This window comes from Papio anubis, chromosome 9 (genome assembly GCF_008728515.1).
Source record: "Papio anubis isolate 15944 chromosome 9, Panubis1.0, whole genome shotgun sequence".
Lineage (NCBI taxonomy): Eukaryota > Metazoa > Chordata > Mammalia > Primates > Cercopithecidae > Papio > Papio anubis.
In genome coordinates this window covers 9,108,834-9,128,452 of record NC_044984.1, presented here as the reverse complement: position 1 = coordinate 9,128,452, position 19,619 = coordinate 9,108,834, and the positions used below count along the sequence as shown (strand labels likewise).

The 19,619-nt window shown below is 33.9% G+C and overlaps 2 protein-coding genes across 4 annotated transcripts in view; one reads left to right on the top strand and one right to left on the bottom strand.

Moving 5' to 3' along the window:
* On the bottom strand, positions 1–16,726 carry CLEC2B (C-type lectin domain family 2 member B). Of its 3 annotated transcripts, none has more exons than XM_021922025.2 (6): positions 15,310–16,726; positions 9,550–9,635; positions 9,269–9,349; positions 4,255–4,418; positions 1,180–1,283; positions 1–202 (listed from the first exon to the last, which is right to left on the bottom strand). In XM_021922025.2, exons 2-6 carry the CDS (start codon positions 9,626–9,628, stop codon positions 94–96), a joined length of 537 nt encoding a protein of 178 aa, XP_021777717.2. In that variant the 5' UTR covers positions 9,629–9,635; positions 15,310–16,726; the 3' UTR covers positions 1–93. The 3 variants fall into 3 exon arrangements, with proteins under 3 accessions (XP_021777717.2, XP_031506119.1, XP_021777718.2); XM_031650259.1 differs by having other exon boundaries at positions 9,550–9,630; XM_021922026.2 differs by lacking the exon at positions 9,550–9,635.
* The window catches only part of KLRF2 (killer cell lectin like receptor F2), a 26,051-nt gene continuing 19,094 nt past the window's right edge, over positions 12,663–19,619 (top strand). The window contains exon 1 of the mRNA XM_009180174.4: positions 12,663–12,921. The gene's annotated coding sequence lies outside the window, so the exon portion shown is untranslated. The remainder of the gene's footprint in view (positions 12,922–19,619) is intronic.

Genomic DNA, 19,619 nt, shown 5'->3' with positions numbered 1-19,619 from the left:
AAAACTTCACCTTTGTTTAATTAAAAAAATGCTTTGTTTGGTTTACACTTAATAATGTTATTTTCTGTTCTTCACATTATCAGAGACATTAACTTAGTGTATTTTTTTCCTGCAAATCCATTTCCTTTCTGTGTAACATCTAGCTGTTGCTGCACCATCATCACTGAGGTAGGCACATCCTTCACTCCCTCTCATGCCAAACCTGCAACAAAGGGGTTAACCATTATGGAGTCATGTGATTTCTTCCTTGCCCACCGACACCTTTAAACAAAAATTCTACTTATCTAAAGTGCTGAAAGGTATGCTGTCACACAGTTCTCTCTTGCTAGTGTTGAAATACCTATACTAATTTGGATCAAAAGAGTTTCTTTTCCAAGAATTTGTACATGTTAAACTGGCATTAGGTTGGTTACATGTAATCAGTGGAGCTACCAGTTCACACAAACCGATGGTTTTCAATTAGGGGTGATTTTGGTTCCAAACCAAGGGACACTTGACAATATTTGGAGATGTTTTTTATTGTCACAAGCAGAGGCAGAAGTCAAGCAGAGTGGACAGTATATCCAGGGATGCTGCCAATGCCCTACAACGCACAAAGAAAAGTGCCCCCTTTCCACGACAGAGAAGTATTCAGTACAAAATATCAGTAGTGTTTCTATTGAGAAACTCTAACATAAACTAAGTGGCTAAGTGACTTAGAGTCACCATTTGGGATGTGTACACACATTTTCCAAATTATAATGCTAAAGATATGAAGCCCATGACAAATTGCATAATAGCGAAATTGCAAATAAAATCAGATTAAAATGAACATCAAATTGAAATTGAACTGTAAAAGACATCAGAAAATAGGCAACAAAAAGTTTAAAGAAGAGTCATATAATTGGACAAGATAGTTTATTATCAGATGAAAGTTTCAATTGGGGTGGGGGGAGTTGTGTGTATCAATCTCAGGTGTTTATTTCCAAAATAGCCAACTAGGAGATCTGTTCCCTTATATCTTAATTTCCAACCTTCATGGTTGCCTCCTTGAATGAATCTCAATATATATTCAATCTCCCCTCCATCTTTCTAACATGTGCAAAAATCTTGGGCTCTGGAGAATTTTAGCTAAAGCATAAGTCCTAGAGAAGGCTGCACTATCTAAATTTAAGTGATCCCGGAAAAAAATAAACTCACGATTTGGTAAATATAGCTCCATCTACCCATTGTCCTGTTCGATTTTTTGCCATCTTCAGACCAATCCAGTGATCAGAACTGCATTTGTATCGCCTAAGAAAATTCTTTAGAGACAAAGTTAATTTCAAAACCATACACGCCAATTTTTACGACGACCTACTGTGTACCTCTTGTTCTGTAGGTTGTGAAGTGCAAGGCAACAATTATTCAACTCCTGGCTTCACTAGAAAATAGCCATGGAGTTTTTAGAAAGTACTTTATTTTTCCTATGACCTTCAGTTTTCTTTGTGAAACAAGTATGTTAGACACATTTTCTTTAGATATGATTCCAAATTGATAAATGTTCAATTTGAAAATCTATTCCTTCACAGTTTTCAAACTGTAAGCTCCTAGAAAGCCAAGTTTGAAATTGAGCTCTTGCACGGCGTTTCCAATTACCAGATATTTATTATACTATTTGTCCACTTCCCAGTAAATAGTAGTAGCTTCATTTTAGTGTTATGTTTTACTTCAGTTTATCTCCCCAAACTACGCATATAAATACACACACATACACATCCTCATATATCCAGTTTCTTTAGAACCTAATTGTCAAATTTTATTTTTCTGCTAAACATTTAAATTTCCAAATACGTAATTCAGAAATAAATACAATGCTTTTTTCCTGACATTTCTCCTGACGATGCATTGTTTAACTTACCTCGCCCTTGCTTAACCCTCGACCTTTTTCTTTAATCATAGAGTTATATTAAAGTCCTGGAGGCTACTCTGCTACTAAACAGCTTGGATACTATAAGCTTCACACTGCATCACTCTACTTTTCAATTTAAGATAAATATAAAGGAGTTAGGCCAGATCACAACGCTATGGTCAAATCCTATCTACCCCACCTTTACAAAAGTTACACCTGTAACTTTTGACATTTTAATACACTATCTTCACAGCACTGTGTAAACTAGAAAAAAAATTCATTGGGCTAAGTTTTGGCTTTACAAATAAACAGATTAATAAAAACGCCATCCTACATTCAAAGGCCTTCATTTACAGGAAAGTAACGTAAACATAATGTTAGAAAATATTCTACTAGATATGGAGAAGCTATGAGTGTGATAAATACAATGTGGAATTGGAACTTACAGAAAAAAACATATGAGTTTTTAAGGGAAACTTTGACACAGGATGTGCTCTAAGGCAAGAGTAGAATATTACGTGTAAATGCAGATGGCCAAGGAGAAGAGGGTAATTCATAGTCTAGACTCAGGAAAGAACTTCAGGAAAGGCTTCAGGCGAGAGCTTGACTGGTCTTGGTGACAGAGAACTGGGAGATGTGTTTCCTAGTCCCGCTCTATGAAAAATGTTAACATTATTTGCCCCGTTTTAGCCCCTTGTTAATTCTAAATAGGTGGAAATAGATATAAAAATATTTTGTAAGACAAACTTTATCTCATATTATTTTGTAATTAAAGTTCACATTTAAATTAAACTATTTTAAATCATCTATTAAAATTCTGATGCAAATTTCTTCTCCACTCCACAGACAGCTTTACTTCATTCTGTTTGTCACTTAAATTTTGCCAGTGTATGTAGTACATATGGTCATCCATGATCTTCAAAATATATCAGGATATGTTATGATCAGTGTTTTTTCTTCATCCAGACAGCACAAGCATTCTTCCTTGATAGATTTGAAGATTTCTCTTAAGTTCAAAACTAATTATTTGTATATACTTCTGGTCTTCACATTCCATGATCCTCACTATTTATTTAGTCAATCTTTGCAGACAATATTCCTACAGTGGATATATTTACTTTAATATTGATTGTCTTTACATTTCTTCATCTTTCATTTTATTAACACTCATTATTTTTCCATCTCACTGCTAGTTTAGCTTTCTTTCCACCAAGAGGAACTGTAAGGAACAGTCAGAGTATTTCTCAATACTCCTGCAAAATTCAGCAGCGACATTATTGACCACAGAAGCCCTTCCTATGATGTTAAGCTTGCACCTTAATTCTTGATTTGCAATATCTACTCCTAATTCATCTAGCTTTCAACATTTTATTACCTTTTGTTTCTTGCAAAATAGTTTTGTTTCCTTTCACTGACCTATAAATTGGCTCTGCCTGATTCACATGCATTTAAATTTGAACCAATCTTCAGGCAGATTGCATAAATAAACTTTCTTCACCACAGAGGGTTCACCACAATTGTCTTTTAACAATGTCGACTGTTGTGCTATTCTGCTTTTCATTGAAACACTTCTCAATAGCAAATTATTTGCAAAAAATATTTTTAATCAAGTCATATTACCTCTTATATTTTCTTTTCATTCTTAAAGAGACCAAACAAAGGTAAGTAAACATGTATGTTTACAATATAAATGACTAGGGGAAAGAACAAATTTCACGAATGCAGAGGTGCAATTTTTCAATCCCTTGTTAAAGTTCTTGGAGAGCCTCTTTACTCATAGAGATTTTGTCATGTAAATCAAAATTTATTCAACAAGGATCCGTTAGACTTTTCATTTGTACCTGCTTTGCACAATAATGCTAAGGATAAAATTTCAGAGAAGACATGGTATCTGCTCACTGAAAACTTATACTCTGGTCTAGGCAGAAATTTTGATTTTCCTCTCTATTGCATTACTGGTAGAGAGTGTTCTAATGGGAGCTGCCATGGGACCTCAGAGACAGGCAGCAAAACAAAATGGAGAAGTCAGAGGAAAGTTTCTCTCAGGAGGTAGAATGGAGAATCCCCTCCTTTCTCTGACAATTCTCCTTTCTTGGGGGAGTACTGGCTCTTAAAACGTTTTCAAACATTATGAAGCTCTTCTGTGTACACTCTTTAAAATATAAAGATAGATATTAAGTCTACTACTTGATGTTAGTCTTACATTCTTCAAACAAAGCATCACTAGGTATTTCACCTTTGTGTCACATGGCATATTCTGAACACCTTCAATATTCTGCATAGATAGGCATGAGTGAAAAGACTTCAAGACTATGATGGTATTTGAATATTTCTAATGTTCTGACTCAAGAAAATTCACAAAGAATGTATATTAAATTACTTACCATTTCTTCTGTGTTGTCAATTATAGTTAGGTCAGCATGTTGAGTGGAACAGTTGTATTTACTTGAATTCCAGTCTCCTTCTTCTTTAGAAAAATAATAGCATTTGTTTTGGAAACCAATCCAACCATATGGGCAAAAACTCTGAGAATCTTGAGTTAGTTTAACTGGAAAAGAGACAAATACATATCTTACGGGCCATATAGAATAATAAGCTACTGAAAATATGTTTTGAGATCACTGCACACAGGTTTTTGATGTAAAAGATTATGGTCACTACGAAATTTGTATATCTATTATATGTTAGGTTGGAAAAAAATTTATATCTTTGTCATGTCAGGTCAAATGACAGTAGTTTAAGATTTATCAGGGCATTTATATTTCTTTCAACTTCAACTTCAGTGATATACAGGTCTTCCAGGAGCCACCAGAATTATTCTACTTGTGTAACTTACCCTCACCATTTCTGGGTAAATGAAATAAAAGGAAGTCCAAGCATTAACTAAGAGTAATCCAAGTAATAATTTGTATTAGTCACCAATGAATCTAAATACATGAGTTAATCTACAAAGAAGCAACAAAAATAATAAAGCAAAATACAAAATAAGTTGGACCGCTCGTTGTCAGCTAAGAATCACCATCACTGTATAGCCCTGGGTTATCCAATGAATGGAACTCACAGGGGATTTGGAAGGTGAAAGTAAAGCAGAAGGTATAATTCCTGGAGACCATGAGCATAGGAACTTCATAGGTCTTTCCATGTGTTGCCCTGTTGCAGTCTTGGCAGCTAGATATCTTAGCTTCTTAGACGTTCCTCCAAATGTGTTAGTGTATTATGCCAATATTCTTAGTGACCATTTCTCATCCAGCTTGTAGCACAGCCCCAGCCTTCAGCCATGCATCACTTCTAGATGTTCCCACATTCACATTATCCCTAATTTCTATAGTAAAGCCTTATCCTCATAATATGTGTTTGTATTTTGGAACACACCCAGACTGAATCAGTTTTTGGTACCAAACATAATTCTAAGGAAACAGAACCTTGAGGATGAGATATGGTGTTACTTTTTAAACATAATTCACTTTAAAGGCATCGATCCAACTACCAGTTATAAATAGAATGCTGATGGCAGTGGAGCACAGTGGCAAAATAATTAAATTATCACCTATAGTCATCTGGTGCCAAGAGTCTATAGAAGATAAAATTTTATATACATACACCGTGTGTATATATATGTATATAGGTATGTGTACATATAAGGGTATATATATACATATACACATATGTGTATATATCTCTCTCATATACTAATATAAATTAGTGTTTGCGTTACCCTTAGATCATGCTATGATTTCATTATATTTCATTTACCCAGAAATGGTAAGGATGACCTTTACATGTAGAATAATTCTGGTGCCTTCAGGAAGATATATCACTGAAGTTGAAGTTGAAAGGAATATAAATGTCCTAATAAATCCTAAACTACTGTCATTTGACCTAACATGACAAGACATGAAATTTTTTCAACCTGTTATATGTTAGATATACAAATTTGGCTGTGACCATAATCTTCTACATCAAAATCCTGTGTATCTTCAATGATCTCAAAACACAGTAGCATCCAAACTTCTGGGATTCAACTAAACTTGTGGGACACAGCAACTCCCTTAAAGCTTACAGGAAAATTCATTGGCTTCAGATTATGTTTTAGAAATGATGAAAGACTTTTTGAAAAGGTAATTATCTTACCTTACAAAGTTAATAATAGTGATAAATTAAAACCAAAGTAGAAAGACACAATTTAAAAAACAAAAAGAACAGAAATCAATTGAATAAAAAATTAATGCCAAATAGAAGAAAAGTTTAAAGTCATAAGATGACTTTTATTGAATACTCTAAAACAAGATTGACCACTATGAAAACTGATTTTAAAAAATGTAAAAGTGAGAGATAAAAACACAAATTAGCAACACAAAGAATGAAAAAGTAGAGAAATTTCTAGAAGAACACAATTTAACACAACTGACAAGATAAAAGCAATATTTCTAAATAATACTATATCTAGTTAAAAATTGCATCTTTAATTTTAAAAAATCGCACAAAAAGAAATCTCCCTGTCCAGATGGCTTCAGTTAGAAATACTTCTAATCATTTAGGAAAGGCATAACAGCAACGTTATACACACTCTTTCAGAAAATAGGATAGGAGGGAATACTTTCCAATCAAATTTTAGAAGCCATCACAATGACATCAATACCTGACAATAGTATTGAAAGAAAGAGAAATTATAGGTCGATCTCTTATGAAGACATAAGATGTATGTACATACATCTTAAACAAAATACTATTCAGTTTAATTGAAGAATGTTAAAAGGTTAATAGGTTATGATCAAGTTGAATCTATCACAGAAATTGAAGATTATCTTAATATTACAAATTCTGTGTAGTTCTACATATTAGCAGAGAAAAGAAAGTATCTCAATAGATCAAGATAAAGCATTTGACATTTTAAATTAAATTAAAGGGAAGTAAATACAACACCTTTAATCTGATTAAGAATATCTACAAATGCTACTACTTAATTGGGAAATATTAAAAACCTCTTTATTGATTTAAGAATGAGACAAACATGTAAGCTGTCACTACTTACACTCAACCTTGTACTTGAAGTTATAACCAGTAAAATAAGAGAATACAATGAATAAAAAAGGCATAAGGTTTCCAACAGAATAGGTAAAACAATTATTATTTTCAGATAATGTAAATTTTTACATAGAACCCACAAAAGAAACTGAAGAAAATTTATGAAAATGAATAGTTAACTATAGCAAATTTGCTATATGAGGCTTATATAGGTATATATTAAATATATAGAGATAATTTTTATAGGCCAGCAACAGACTAAATAGGAAAATAAGGTTAATGAAAATACTTCTATGTTACTTACAATTGCATTATAGAGCATCGAGTCTTTAAAAAATAAATTAAAAGATGTGTGTGAAATCTATTATGAAAGCTATAAAAATTGCTGGCAGAAATTATAGAACACCAAATTAATATTTTTAATGTATGGCTCAATATTAAGATAATGGCTCCATGAAAATTAACTATAGTTTAATGCAATCTCAATCAAAATTATAGATAATTTATATGGGAGTTTAAAGGATCTAAAATGCTCCAGGTAAACTTGAAGAATAAAAATAAAACTTTCAAACATTTAAACAACCAAACATCAAGACTTATTATAAACTGACAGTGTTAACACAGAATGATATAGACACAAAGATAGATAAAATAGAGTAAGTTAATATAATAAAATTTTAGCAAAAATGACCTTCACCTACACAGCTGATTGATGACAAAGACCAATTGCAGTTAAATAGGGAAAGTATAGTCTTTTTAATAAGTTGTTTCAGGTTGAAAGTTTAACTAAATGGGAAATAATGCATCCTAATATCTATCTTCTAATATTTATAAAAATAAATTTCAAGAGGATTATGTTTTGGAAAGTGAACGGAAAATAGAAACCTTGCAAAAATATTTTTATGTCTTTGAAGTAAAGTGAATTTCATAGGATGAAAAATGTAGTGACAATAGGGAAAAACATAACTACACTACTTTAAAATTCAGAAGCTCTGTTGATTGAAAGACATGATACAGAGGGTAAACTTCAGCTTCATAGTTAAAGAAGATATTTGCAATACCTATAAACTACAGAGTCTCATCTAGAATATTGAACAACTCTTATGAACCAAGCAGAAAAAGACAGCTAACTCACTACAATATAGGGAAAGTACTGAAACATTCCAGTCACAAAATATTACACCTAAATAAACAGCAGTTATGAAGGTACTGAACCGTACTGATCATCAGAAAGACGTCAATTAAAGCCAAAATCGAGTAACAACATGCACTCATTGGAATGGTAAAAACTGATAAAACCAACAATAAAGCATTGACATGGCATGGAGCAACTGGCAACTTCTGCTGAGATTATCTACTATTTTTGGTAAAATACACTTAAGTTAATCTATGCATATTTTGTGCTTAATAATTCTTCTTATAAGTATACCTCAAGTTATTTCCAGTATTCATTAAAAGACAAAAAATATAAAATTATACAGTTGTTCAAAACCACCCAGTTTGCAATAGTCAAAATGTAACACAATCCAAATGTTCATCAAAAGTGATACATAGCAGTGAATGCACTACACGAAACATCTGCTAATACAGCCTGAGGCCAACTCAGTTCACCTTCTGTTTTTGTACAACCACCAGGTAAAAATAACTTTTACATTTTAAAAAGAAAGAAAGTAATCAAAATAATTAAAAAGGAACACTATTTTGTGACATATACAATTTTATAATATTTACATTTCCATGTTCAATTTTATTGATACACAGTCATGGTCAATGTCTATGCATTTTCTATGGCTGTGTTTCTATGAAGAATTAAGTAGTTGCAGCAGAGACCGTAAGGCCAAAAAAGCATAAAATATTTACATCTGGGTCTTTTCATAAAAAAAATTCAACCTTTTTCTATAATAGTGAGTTAATGAACTTCTGCTACCTATTATTGAAAAATCACACGAGCATAATGTTGAATAAAAGGAAAAAGATACAAAGATACATACAAATTCATGATTGTATTTATGATACATGCAAATTGCATATTGTATTTTATATGTATTTACATTTGATTGTATTTGTATAAAATTTTTTAATAGACGAAACTAACCTATAACAATAGAAGTCAACATAGTGATTAACATAGGCAAGAAAGTGTTGAATAGAAGTGAGATTATCAGGGTGAATAATTTTACTACAATAATTTTGGTATCTCTGATGCCTTACATAGGTCATGTAATTAATAAAATTTATTCATTTGTACCAAATAAATGTTATCATGTATAATGGGAAGATAATGAGATACTGAGAAAAGATCATGACTGAGACAGAAAGAAATAGGATCATACATAGAAAGTCATGAAAAATAAAATAAAGGATGTAACTTACCTACACATACAGTAAAAATATTAGTTATTATTATTAAAGCAGCACCAACTATAAAACACTTTTTATGTTTGGTCATCATACCTGAAAAATAAAAATAAAGACATTTAGACTTCTGGCTCCAAAATGATGGCATAAAAGTAAGTTGGCTTTAATGTCCCCCACAGAAAACAACAACAAAACATTAGTGCTGTGATAATCACCAGCAATGCCCCAGAACTCAAATGTGAGGAGACAATTCCTGCAGCCACAGAAAAGTGAAAAATCAACAAAAAACTCCATACCGATAATAGAATTAGAGTTCCACATCCATGAGGCCTCTCCCGGCAATCTTCCTGGTACCCAAGGGCATGGAAACATCATTTCTATACTGGAAAAAGTGAGATCAAGATGGATAACCAGCTTCCCCACCAGCTTGAATTCCCCGGCAGGAAACTTGCCCCTGCCTTAACATTTGGGAAGCAGGCCGGGCGCGGTGGCTCAAGCCTATAATCCCAGCACTTTGGGAGGCTGAGATGGGTGGATCAGGAGGTCAGGAGATCGAGACCATCCTGGCTAACACGGTGAAACGCCGTCTCTACTAAAAAATACGAAAAACTAGCCTGGCGAGGTGGCCGGCGCCTGTAATTCCAGCTACTTGAGAGGCTGAGGCAGGAGAATGGCGTAAACCCGGGAGGCGGAGCTTGCAGTAAGCCGAGATCGCGCCACTGCACTCCAGCCTGGGCGACAGAGCGAGACTCTCTGTCTCAAAAAAAAAAAAACAACCTTTGGGAAGCATCAGGGGTGCCTGAACGAGGACAGGCAGAGACAAAGTGGGGAGGCAGGACTACCATCCCCAGTACCAGAAACTCTGCTCTGTTACTTGGCCAAAGGAGATGCCAACTTATAGTGACCGTGGAGCAGCATCATGCTATAGGAGATTCGTTGCATAGGTCCCTTGGGCTGGAACTCCTAGTCAGTTTTCCCACACTACTGGGTTATCCCTTTTGGAAGCTCCCCCATTTGGTATGGGTGGCACTCTAATTGTTTACTAGAACCAAGGCAAACCTGGGTTAAGGCACCATGTAGTCTTAACAAGGAGGCAGAAACCTAGCCCCTCTCCAAAAAAATCAACAGGCAAATTACAAAGAATATTTAAGCAAACATACTCAATATAAACCACAACAAGCCATATGGAATCATTCAACACAAAGACATAGATGAATATCCATAAGAAGCAAGAGCAAACAGGGAACTGTGATATCCCCAAATGGAACCAGAGACAGACCTTAATGAAACGGCAATATGAGAGCACTTGTACCAAGCATTGAAAATAGTAATTTTAAGAAAACTCACTGGTCTCTAAAATAACACAAAAAACAATTCAGAGATTTATCAGAGAAATTTAACAAAGGGATTGAAATAATTTTTGAAGATCAAAAAGTGATATTGGAACTGAAACATACATTTGCTGAACTGAAAATTTTACTAGAGGCTCTCAAAAGAGAATGGATCAAGAAGAAGAAATAATCAGTGAGCATGAAGATGGGCTTTCGAAAATACAAAAGGAAAGGAGAAAAAAAGAATAAAAATGAATAAAAATGAATGAAGAATGCCTACATGTTATAGAAAATTATGCAAAAGACCACATCTAAGAATTGTTGGTGTTCAAGAGAGAGTTAAGCTAGAGCAAAGGGTATAAAGCCTATTCAAAGAAATAATAGCAGAAAGCATTACGAAGCTTGAGAAAGAGATAAAGATTCAGGTAGATAAAGGTCAGAAAACACCAAACAGATTCCGACTCTAACAAGACTATCTCTAGGCATAGAATAATCAAACTCTCAAAGGTCAAGGAAAAAGAGAGGATCCTAAAATCAGCAACAGAAGACAAGCAAATAACATTTAAAGGAGCTCCAATTTATCTGACAATAGAGGTCTCAGTGGAAACCACACAGGCCAGGAGGAACAGAGATGACATTTTTTAAGTGCTAAAAAACAAACAAACAGAAAACAAAACAAAACAAAAACCTCTGCCATCTAAGAATACTGTATCCTGCAAAGCTAACCTTCAAATATGAAGAAGAGACAGTGTTTCCCAGACAAACAAAATACTGAGACAATTCACCACCACCAGACATGTCTATTAAGAAATGTTAAAGGGAGTTCTTCAGCCTAAAGGTAAAAAAACACATGAATAGAAAACAGTTGATAAAATTAAATGTATGGACAAACCCAGAATACTCTAATACTGTAATCGTGGTACACAATCTTCTCACATCTCTAGTATGAAGACCAGAAGACAAATCTATCAAAAACAATGACAGCTACAGAAACCATTTAAGAGGTAGGCAAAAAAATATGTAAATTGGGACAACTAAATTAAAAATGTGTGAGGGTGGAGTAAAAGTGTTTTTGTCCTTTGTTGCTGTTCTTTTCTTTGTAATGTAAGTTGTTATCTCTTTTTTTTTTTCTTGAGATGGAGTCTCGCTCTGTCGCCCAGGCTGGAGTGCAGGGGCGCGATCTCGGCTGACTGCAAGCTCCGCCCCCCGGGTTTACGTCATTCTCCTGCCTCAGCCTCCCGAGTAGCTGGGATTACAGGCGCCCACCAAATTTTTTATATTTTTGGTAGAGACGGGGTTTCACTGTGTTAGCCAGGATGGTCTCGATCTCCTGCCCTCGTGATCCGCCTGCCTCAGCCTCCCAAAGTGCTGGGATTACAGCATATGTATATTATACATACATATATATCTGAATTTATGAACATCATTTTAATAGCAGTAATTTAGATGTGTGTATATATGTGTATATATATGATTTATATATATGATTGCATATATTATATATACATATAAATTTATATAATTTATATGTGTGTATGTGTGTGTGTGTGTATATATATATGACTGTATAGTCATGTCAGGATGACGGTCATCCTTTTTGAGATTGTACATGCCTCAGTTCAGAACGTCAGTCCAAGCTCTTTCTGATGAGGTTTCTTATCTTTCATATATAACCTTATTAATATCGTGAATTATTTATTAATTTTCTTTAAACCTCAGGTATCAAAAAGACAGGAAGTTCTTTCTCCCTTTTCCATGCCATGAATCAAGTAAATATGTCAGTATGTCATTCTGTTTTTCTCCCCGTGAATTGGCATAATGTAAAAAGATAGAGATATCATGATTTCAAAATCTTGATCAAACCTTTGTGCCATGTAACTGTATTTTCTTACCCTCATTTGATCCTATATCTCTTCATCCATTAACTAGTATCACTTCTATTTTTTTTTTAAATTAAAGAGCATATGTGTGTTGTGTTTTTAGAAAGTATAGTTACAACAGGAAGTAAATAAAAGGTAACTTTTGCTATTATTTTTTTCTTGTGTTATAGTTGTACTATTTTTAAATATTTTAATAATTTTGTGTGTGTTAAGAGTGTAAAGTTTATTTACATTTGCAGCAAGTAGAAGTATTTTTTGAGTCAGTTTCATATCCGTTATTTGAAGGAGGTAGTCAGACCATTTTGATATTCTTTCTTTCATAATGACTATTGAAAAGAAAACCCTAAGCTACTTAAATCAACGGCCTTTTCAATTTAAATAAATCTAGCTTATTGAAGTAATGTTTCTGAGAATTGCGAAGGGATTTAAAACAGAGGAAATAACTCCGAGCTAACAGGTAAGTAGAAGGGCAATGCACATCCTGACAATATGAGAAATGACAATTTGCAGATGCGGGGAAAATAGGAGGCCTTTCAATTGCAAAGTTGGCAAGGTATTAGAGTATAAGGACTTGGTGGTGTATACAGAGATGGTAGATCTTATGTACAGATGTCCCCAGCTTCAAAAAAGATGGTTGTACTTTAAATGTGGCAAACAAAACAAAACAAAACAAAACAAAACAAACCAGTGTGGCTTTTGTTATGAGTGCAGCACAAAATAGTAGAACTAGACACGAAGAGATAATTTATATTGGAACGTGGTCTTCTCAGACGTAATCAGTGGAGACTGATGAATGGAGACCATTATAACACCTCGATGTCTTATAAAACCTGGGAAACTTCATATAACCTTGGAAGAAATCTCTCACTCTCAATACCACCAAATGACAGAAAGTAAGTGACCCGTCCTGTCCATTCAGTGGGATAGAGACTTGAAGTAACATTTAATTTTATTTAAATAACTAATAAATTCAACATTTATTGCACTTCTGAATATATAGGTACAAATTTAAATCTACTATGTGTTCATTCTCTACTTAATCTATTTCCTGAGCCCTGAAATCTAGCTTTTTACACTCACTGTAAGTTGTTTTCACTTTTTATTTCCCAGAACCTTTTCATTGTTACTGAATTCTCAATACTTACTTAGGAGGCTGTAATTATTTACATGAGTTATCAAAAAAAACAATAGTGGCATTGGTAGAATGTGGTTAGCATAGCTGCCTTTCAAAAAGTTAAAAAATTGTGATCTCCCACGATGAAGCTGATATTGAAACTGAATTTCAAAGTTGCTGAGCCTTCTTAACGTTTGATGAGGCTATGCATAAAAGAACACTTCCCCAGACAGTTCGAGAACAATGGATTTAATTAACAGTGTAACTAAAATTTATAATCAAATTTATAATCTAAATTTATAATATATTCAAATTTGTAATCTAAACAGCTAAGGACTGCAATTGTTTTCCCCATAGAAAAGTTTCACTGACTCAACCATTTTGTGTTTGATTCTGCTCTCTAAGGAAAGATAAGAAAGATGCAGAGTGACCAGTGCATTTAAAATCAAACAGAATATTATTTTTCTTAGCTGATAGCTATAGAAAAAAACCAAAAAATATTGATAAGCGGAGCAAATAAAATATTTATTAAAATGTATATAAAAACTAACTGAATTATATCACACTGCCCTAAATTACTGCTATTAAAACGATGTTCATAATTTCAGATATATATGTATATATAATATATATAATCTTATACTGAATATATTATTCAGTAACTTTTAAAATATATTCATATGTAATATGATATATATTATTGTATTATATAATGTATTTATATACAAATGTATAAATTTATACAACCAAAAATAACACTGGTTTTACTAGTGGCTGGAAGACATTCTTAAAACTTTTGATTAAGATGATATTGTATGCTACCATCAAATATTGATCTCATTCCCCCTAAACTTCTTTTATCTAACTTTAGGTAGAATTATAAAACTGGTTAAAATAAGGGAGGAAGGATAAAGTATGCATTCTATTGTACCACAGCGATTGTTTTTTTGACGGTAGCATGCACTGGTAGGTTGACATTTAGTTAAATGAGAAATGCTTAAAGCTCATCACAGTCCCTAAATCCCTAAATCATAGATTGTTGTATTGAATGCATTTAGTTTCAGCCTCTTCTCTTTCACATATTTTGACATAAATAAACCCTGTTGAAATCCCAGCGATGTAGTTTGGATCTTACATATTCTGAACTTGCTATTTAATAAATCCAGCGCTACCACGTTGTTTCATAGTGTAATTTTTAGAATATTTTCTCTCTTATCCTTCTTAGGGTTGGTAAAGACGTCTCCATGGATATCAGGATACTAGCAATTCCTTAGTAAGAGTAGGAAAGGGATATATTCTTTCCGTTAAGTACTCCTAAAGCCCAGAGTATCTTTACACCATCCAATAAAGCAATCTTTAAAAATATTAGAAATATTAGCTAAATTTTTCATATTATGTATGCATTCTGAGAACTGTATGCGTATCTGGATCATAGCTAACATCTTCTTAAGTATTTGTTTTATAAAATACTTAGTAAAAGTGAAACTAAATCTTGAGCAGTTTTAAGTCATGGTTAAACCTTCTCCATTGTAATTCAAATAATGTGAAGTAAGTCTGAATTTATTAGGACAAAACAGTCACATACAAATCTCAATCTTGTTGTTATAACAAGGAATTTTCCAGCTTCACAAAAGAAACCACAAAATATATTTCTTTTCTCAAAGGCTTTAACGTTATGCATCACAATTTCAATAAATAACGGTCAATCTAAACAAACAGAAATGTTCTTACCTTGCTTCTTTTAATCAGTATTTTGATTTTCTGCTAGCAGCTTTCTGTCATGTCTTCCAGAACCTCTCTTCAAAGTTATAACTTTATTTAACTTTAATATGAAAATGTTGCTCTTGTCTTTACAACACAGCTCCAAACTAGAGGTATACCACTTTTGAAGAGTAACTCAAAGTCTAAATAGCATTTTGCAAACTGGAAGTGACCAAGGGACTATCTATTAGTCATACTGTTTTATTACAATTTTCTTCTCCAAAAAAAAAAAAAAAAAAAAAAAAAAAGCTTGCCAAGGAGGAAGGAAGTTGTGAAATAAAAATTTAAAGCTGAAGAATAAACACATATTTTCTTACGTTCTCAACGGGGATTCTCATCTGAACTACAGAACACAAAATTGCTCAAGTGGCTGATTCATCCAGGAGTGGTACAGAACTGGTATCCTTCCAGAGCTGTAGGAGAGGCTGATACTAATTAATTAAACAGCATTCTTTAGGATATTATTGCTTTATTATCCTGTGTTAAGAAAGATCACCTTAAAAGCGATAGAATCAAAGAAAAAGCAATGGTTTAAACTTTGGCTACTGAAAGAAAAACAAAAACTATTATGTCTCTCTCAAAGACAAATGTGTGCACAGTCACACTTATGGGTGTGAGCACACACACACAAACACACACAGAGGGAAAACAGAAAACGAAAGTAACTAAGGGCCCAGAATGTTATCATCAGCATACAAGATGACGCCATTGCCATTATGCTTTTGCTAAGTTACCAAGCCACAGTTTTATTTTCAAATCTGCTCTAATCAGTTTCCCAGTGATTTTGAATTACCCCTCAACAAATATATTAGGGTGGAAACTGAGGAGAAGAAGCCAGTGTCCCACAAGTGGCTTCGGGATTAACACTGCATTTGTTCTGAGAGAGAAACTTTAAGAGGAAAAGCAAATGAGAATAGAGAAGAAACCGTAGTACAAAGGAATTAAAAGAAAGAAAATATGAAGAGAATAAGAAATACAGGTTTAATCATTTCTGGGCAGAAGGAAAGGACAGATAACAAAATTGCTCTTCTCATTTTTGGACAGAAAAAAAGACAGAAAATTCATGAGGAAATGAATATATTCCACCTTTGTTGTTAACAAAAGATTGTATCCAAAGAACTATTAGAAATGCTTAGAAAAATATAGAGATTACTCAATTATGGTTGAGTGAAATTTAGTTTTGTTCCAAAAAGGAAAACAGTAAAGATATAACAGTTAAGATAGAAAACATTTTCAACACAGCACAACGTTCCCTGCCATTGCTTTGTGGTTCATCCTCACCCCTGAAACCAGGCAGCAGTCAACTTACTATCAATAAACATGAGCTTTGCTGGTTTTAGAAATTCCTGTAAACAGAATGACACAGTCGGTAATTCTTGTAAGTCTGATGTCTTTCACTGAGCATGTTTTTGAGTTTTATCCATGTTGCATAGATCAGCAGTTCATTTCTTTTTATTACTGAGAAATATTTCATTGTATCAACATAAAATATTTTTTATCCATTTTATAATAAAATGTATCCATTACTACCTTGAGCTTTTTCCACTTCTTGGATATCATAAGTAAGGTCAAAATAAACATTTATGCAAAAGTTTTTCTATTGACACATGTTTTTTAATCTTTTGAAGAAATACCTGGAGGTGAAACTGCTAGGTTAGATAGAAAATGTATGTTTTATTTTATAAATGTATATTTTTCCAAAAAGTTGTGCCATTCCCAACATTAATATTGGATGGTTCTATTTGCTGCACATCAATAACCACATTAGATATGCCCAATGTTTTTCAATTTAACCATTCTAGTAGGTGTGTAGTAGAATCTACATGTGATTTTAATTTGTACATCTCTGATGATACATTGAGCATTTATTCATGTGCGTATTGGTAACTCATATACCTTTTTTCAATGACCTATTTAAATATTTTTCCCATTTTTATGGATTTATTTGTTTCCTTACGATGACTTTTAAGATATTATATATATATGTAAATATATGTGTAGAGAGAGAAACATACACATAAAAATGTGTATATAAATAAGTAAAATGGGTTGCAAAATAATATAGAAAAAACCCATTTTCTACATTATTTAAGTATTTTAAGTATTTTCTAAGTATTTTAATACTTTCATCATTTATCATTTATGAAAGTATTTAAGTATTTAAAATACTTTCCATCTTTTATATAGTGATTTTTCACAATTTTTTTCTCAAAAATTTTAAAAATCTAGAAGCTTCTAAATGTTGGACTCTCTAATCCTAACAAAGTTACATATTCTCCCTTGTTGAGGTCATACCTTTTTCCTTACTTAAAGAAAATATTGAGTCCTTCACACCCTCCTTATAACCCTCCCTTACTTTCCTTTCTAAGAAGTTATTGGTTATAAGGCTAATAACTAAGATTATGTGCTAAGCTTATAAGGGAGAGAAAAAGGCTATACTCAGAATGAATTTGGACTTAACCAATATATAATAACAACAGCTTGGCGTGTACACAGTGGGATTGGATTCTGAGGGTGCTAGATCATGACAGAAACATAAAACTAGATAAGGGAGATTTTATCAGCATTGGGGCATTCAGTTGCAATATAGAATTTAATAACTTGGAAAAATGCTGTGAACAGTGCTGACACACTGCTGAAATAACTCCCAGAAGACTGGAGAAAGCAATGGCTCATACTAAGTAGAGTAACATTCCAGAATTCCCATGGCAGATAGCTGAAGAAAAGATAAAAATGCTTAGAGGAGTGAGCATGCTATAGAGGGTAAACTAGAAATAAGGACAGGAAATCCACCAATTGACTATGTTCTATGGGATGGTATAATGGGCACCTTATTTCCCAAAGCAATAAGGAAAGCACTGGTGGAAGAACTTAAGTCCTACATAAACATCGCTGAGAAGCTTGGCATAGCTCTTCTCCGCATGCCAAAGATCACAGTAGGAGATGTTCCCACAGGACTGAATTCAGAGTGAGTATTGGCACAGGGTTTAACGTAGGAAATGCCAAGTGTCAGAGCACCACTCTGAAACAAGTTGGGGCCAATTATGGTAATGAGGGTTGGATTGCAATAACAGCCGGGATTACTGACATATACAGCTATAGCAGTGTCAGATAGAGCTCAATGTTCGCAGAAGTAATACAGAGAGCCAAAAAGGGTGCTTCCACTTCTGTGCTGTCCTTTAACAACTGGTGGAACAGAAAAAAACTCACATACAACAAGCTCTGGTTTGTAACACCAGCTGATTTCGTGATGTAATTATTCTCAACATTGCTGATTTCAAGGTACCCAGGTGACATCACTGAACACACAGAGTTGGAAATAAATATGCAGTAATACAGCATTACATATTATTTTCACTATATAAGTGTAACAGATGTTAATAATTTCATGCATGGATAATAGCAAAATGTTCTAAAAACCATCACGAATTGATGAGTTCTAAGTATTTATTTTATTAGATTGGCATTAAGGCCACAACTACTCCAAATGTCATGACCCGGGTTAGGTTCCAGCCCCTGCTGAGGTCTGAGGGAAGTGAGTGGATGGACGATAGCTGAAAGAACACTTGGGGGCCCTAGACAGGTGAAATGTAGTTTTATTTACCATCAGCGACGCTCTCACACTGTCTGCCTTTATCTCTGCGATCTGCTCTGGCTCTGTGACTCCTGCCACCGCGGCACTTGCCGCAGCACGCCCTGGCCTGCAAGGCCAGCTCTGTCAGGATCAGCAGCTTAACTCTTCCCTTCTGGGCACAAGCTCGTTCCTGGTTCCCCTCTGCCTGTCTTCAAGGTGACTGGCTCTCCCTTACAAGGGTCAGTTGTGCTACTCTCTTTCTGGGTACCAGTGTGAGCCATGTCATGCCATGCCATGCCATGCCATGCTGAGCCAAGGCAAGCCCACAAGCACCTGTACAGCATCAGCAGGGCAGTTATACCCTTTCCAAACAATAGTGGATTTGAGCCAAGTATGATCTTATACAAATAGGTTATATAGCAAGTGGAGTTATATGCCTGCACTCCAAACTCGCTAAGTCACTATGGCCTGGATGTCTGCCTCAGCCTACTTGACCAAAGCACATTCATGCACCTTACAGTTGGTGCAAAAGTTACTTTTGCACCAATGAATACCTTTGCTTTAATATTATTTTATTAATTTAATATTATTAAGTTGAAGTTTAGATAACAATTTTTACAATTAACAATTGGTTTGAGAACCTTTGAAAATTTAACAGTCAGTTGTATACCACTGATTTTGCTGGACATGTACGATAGGAAAGAAA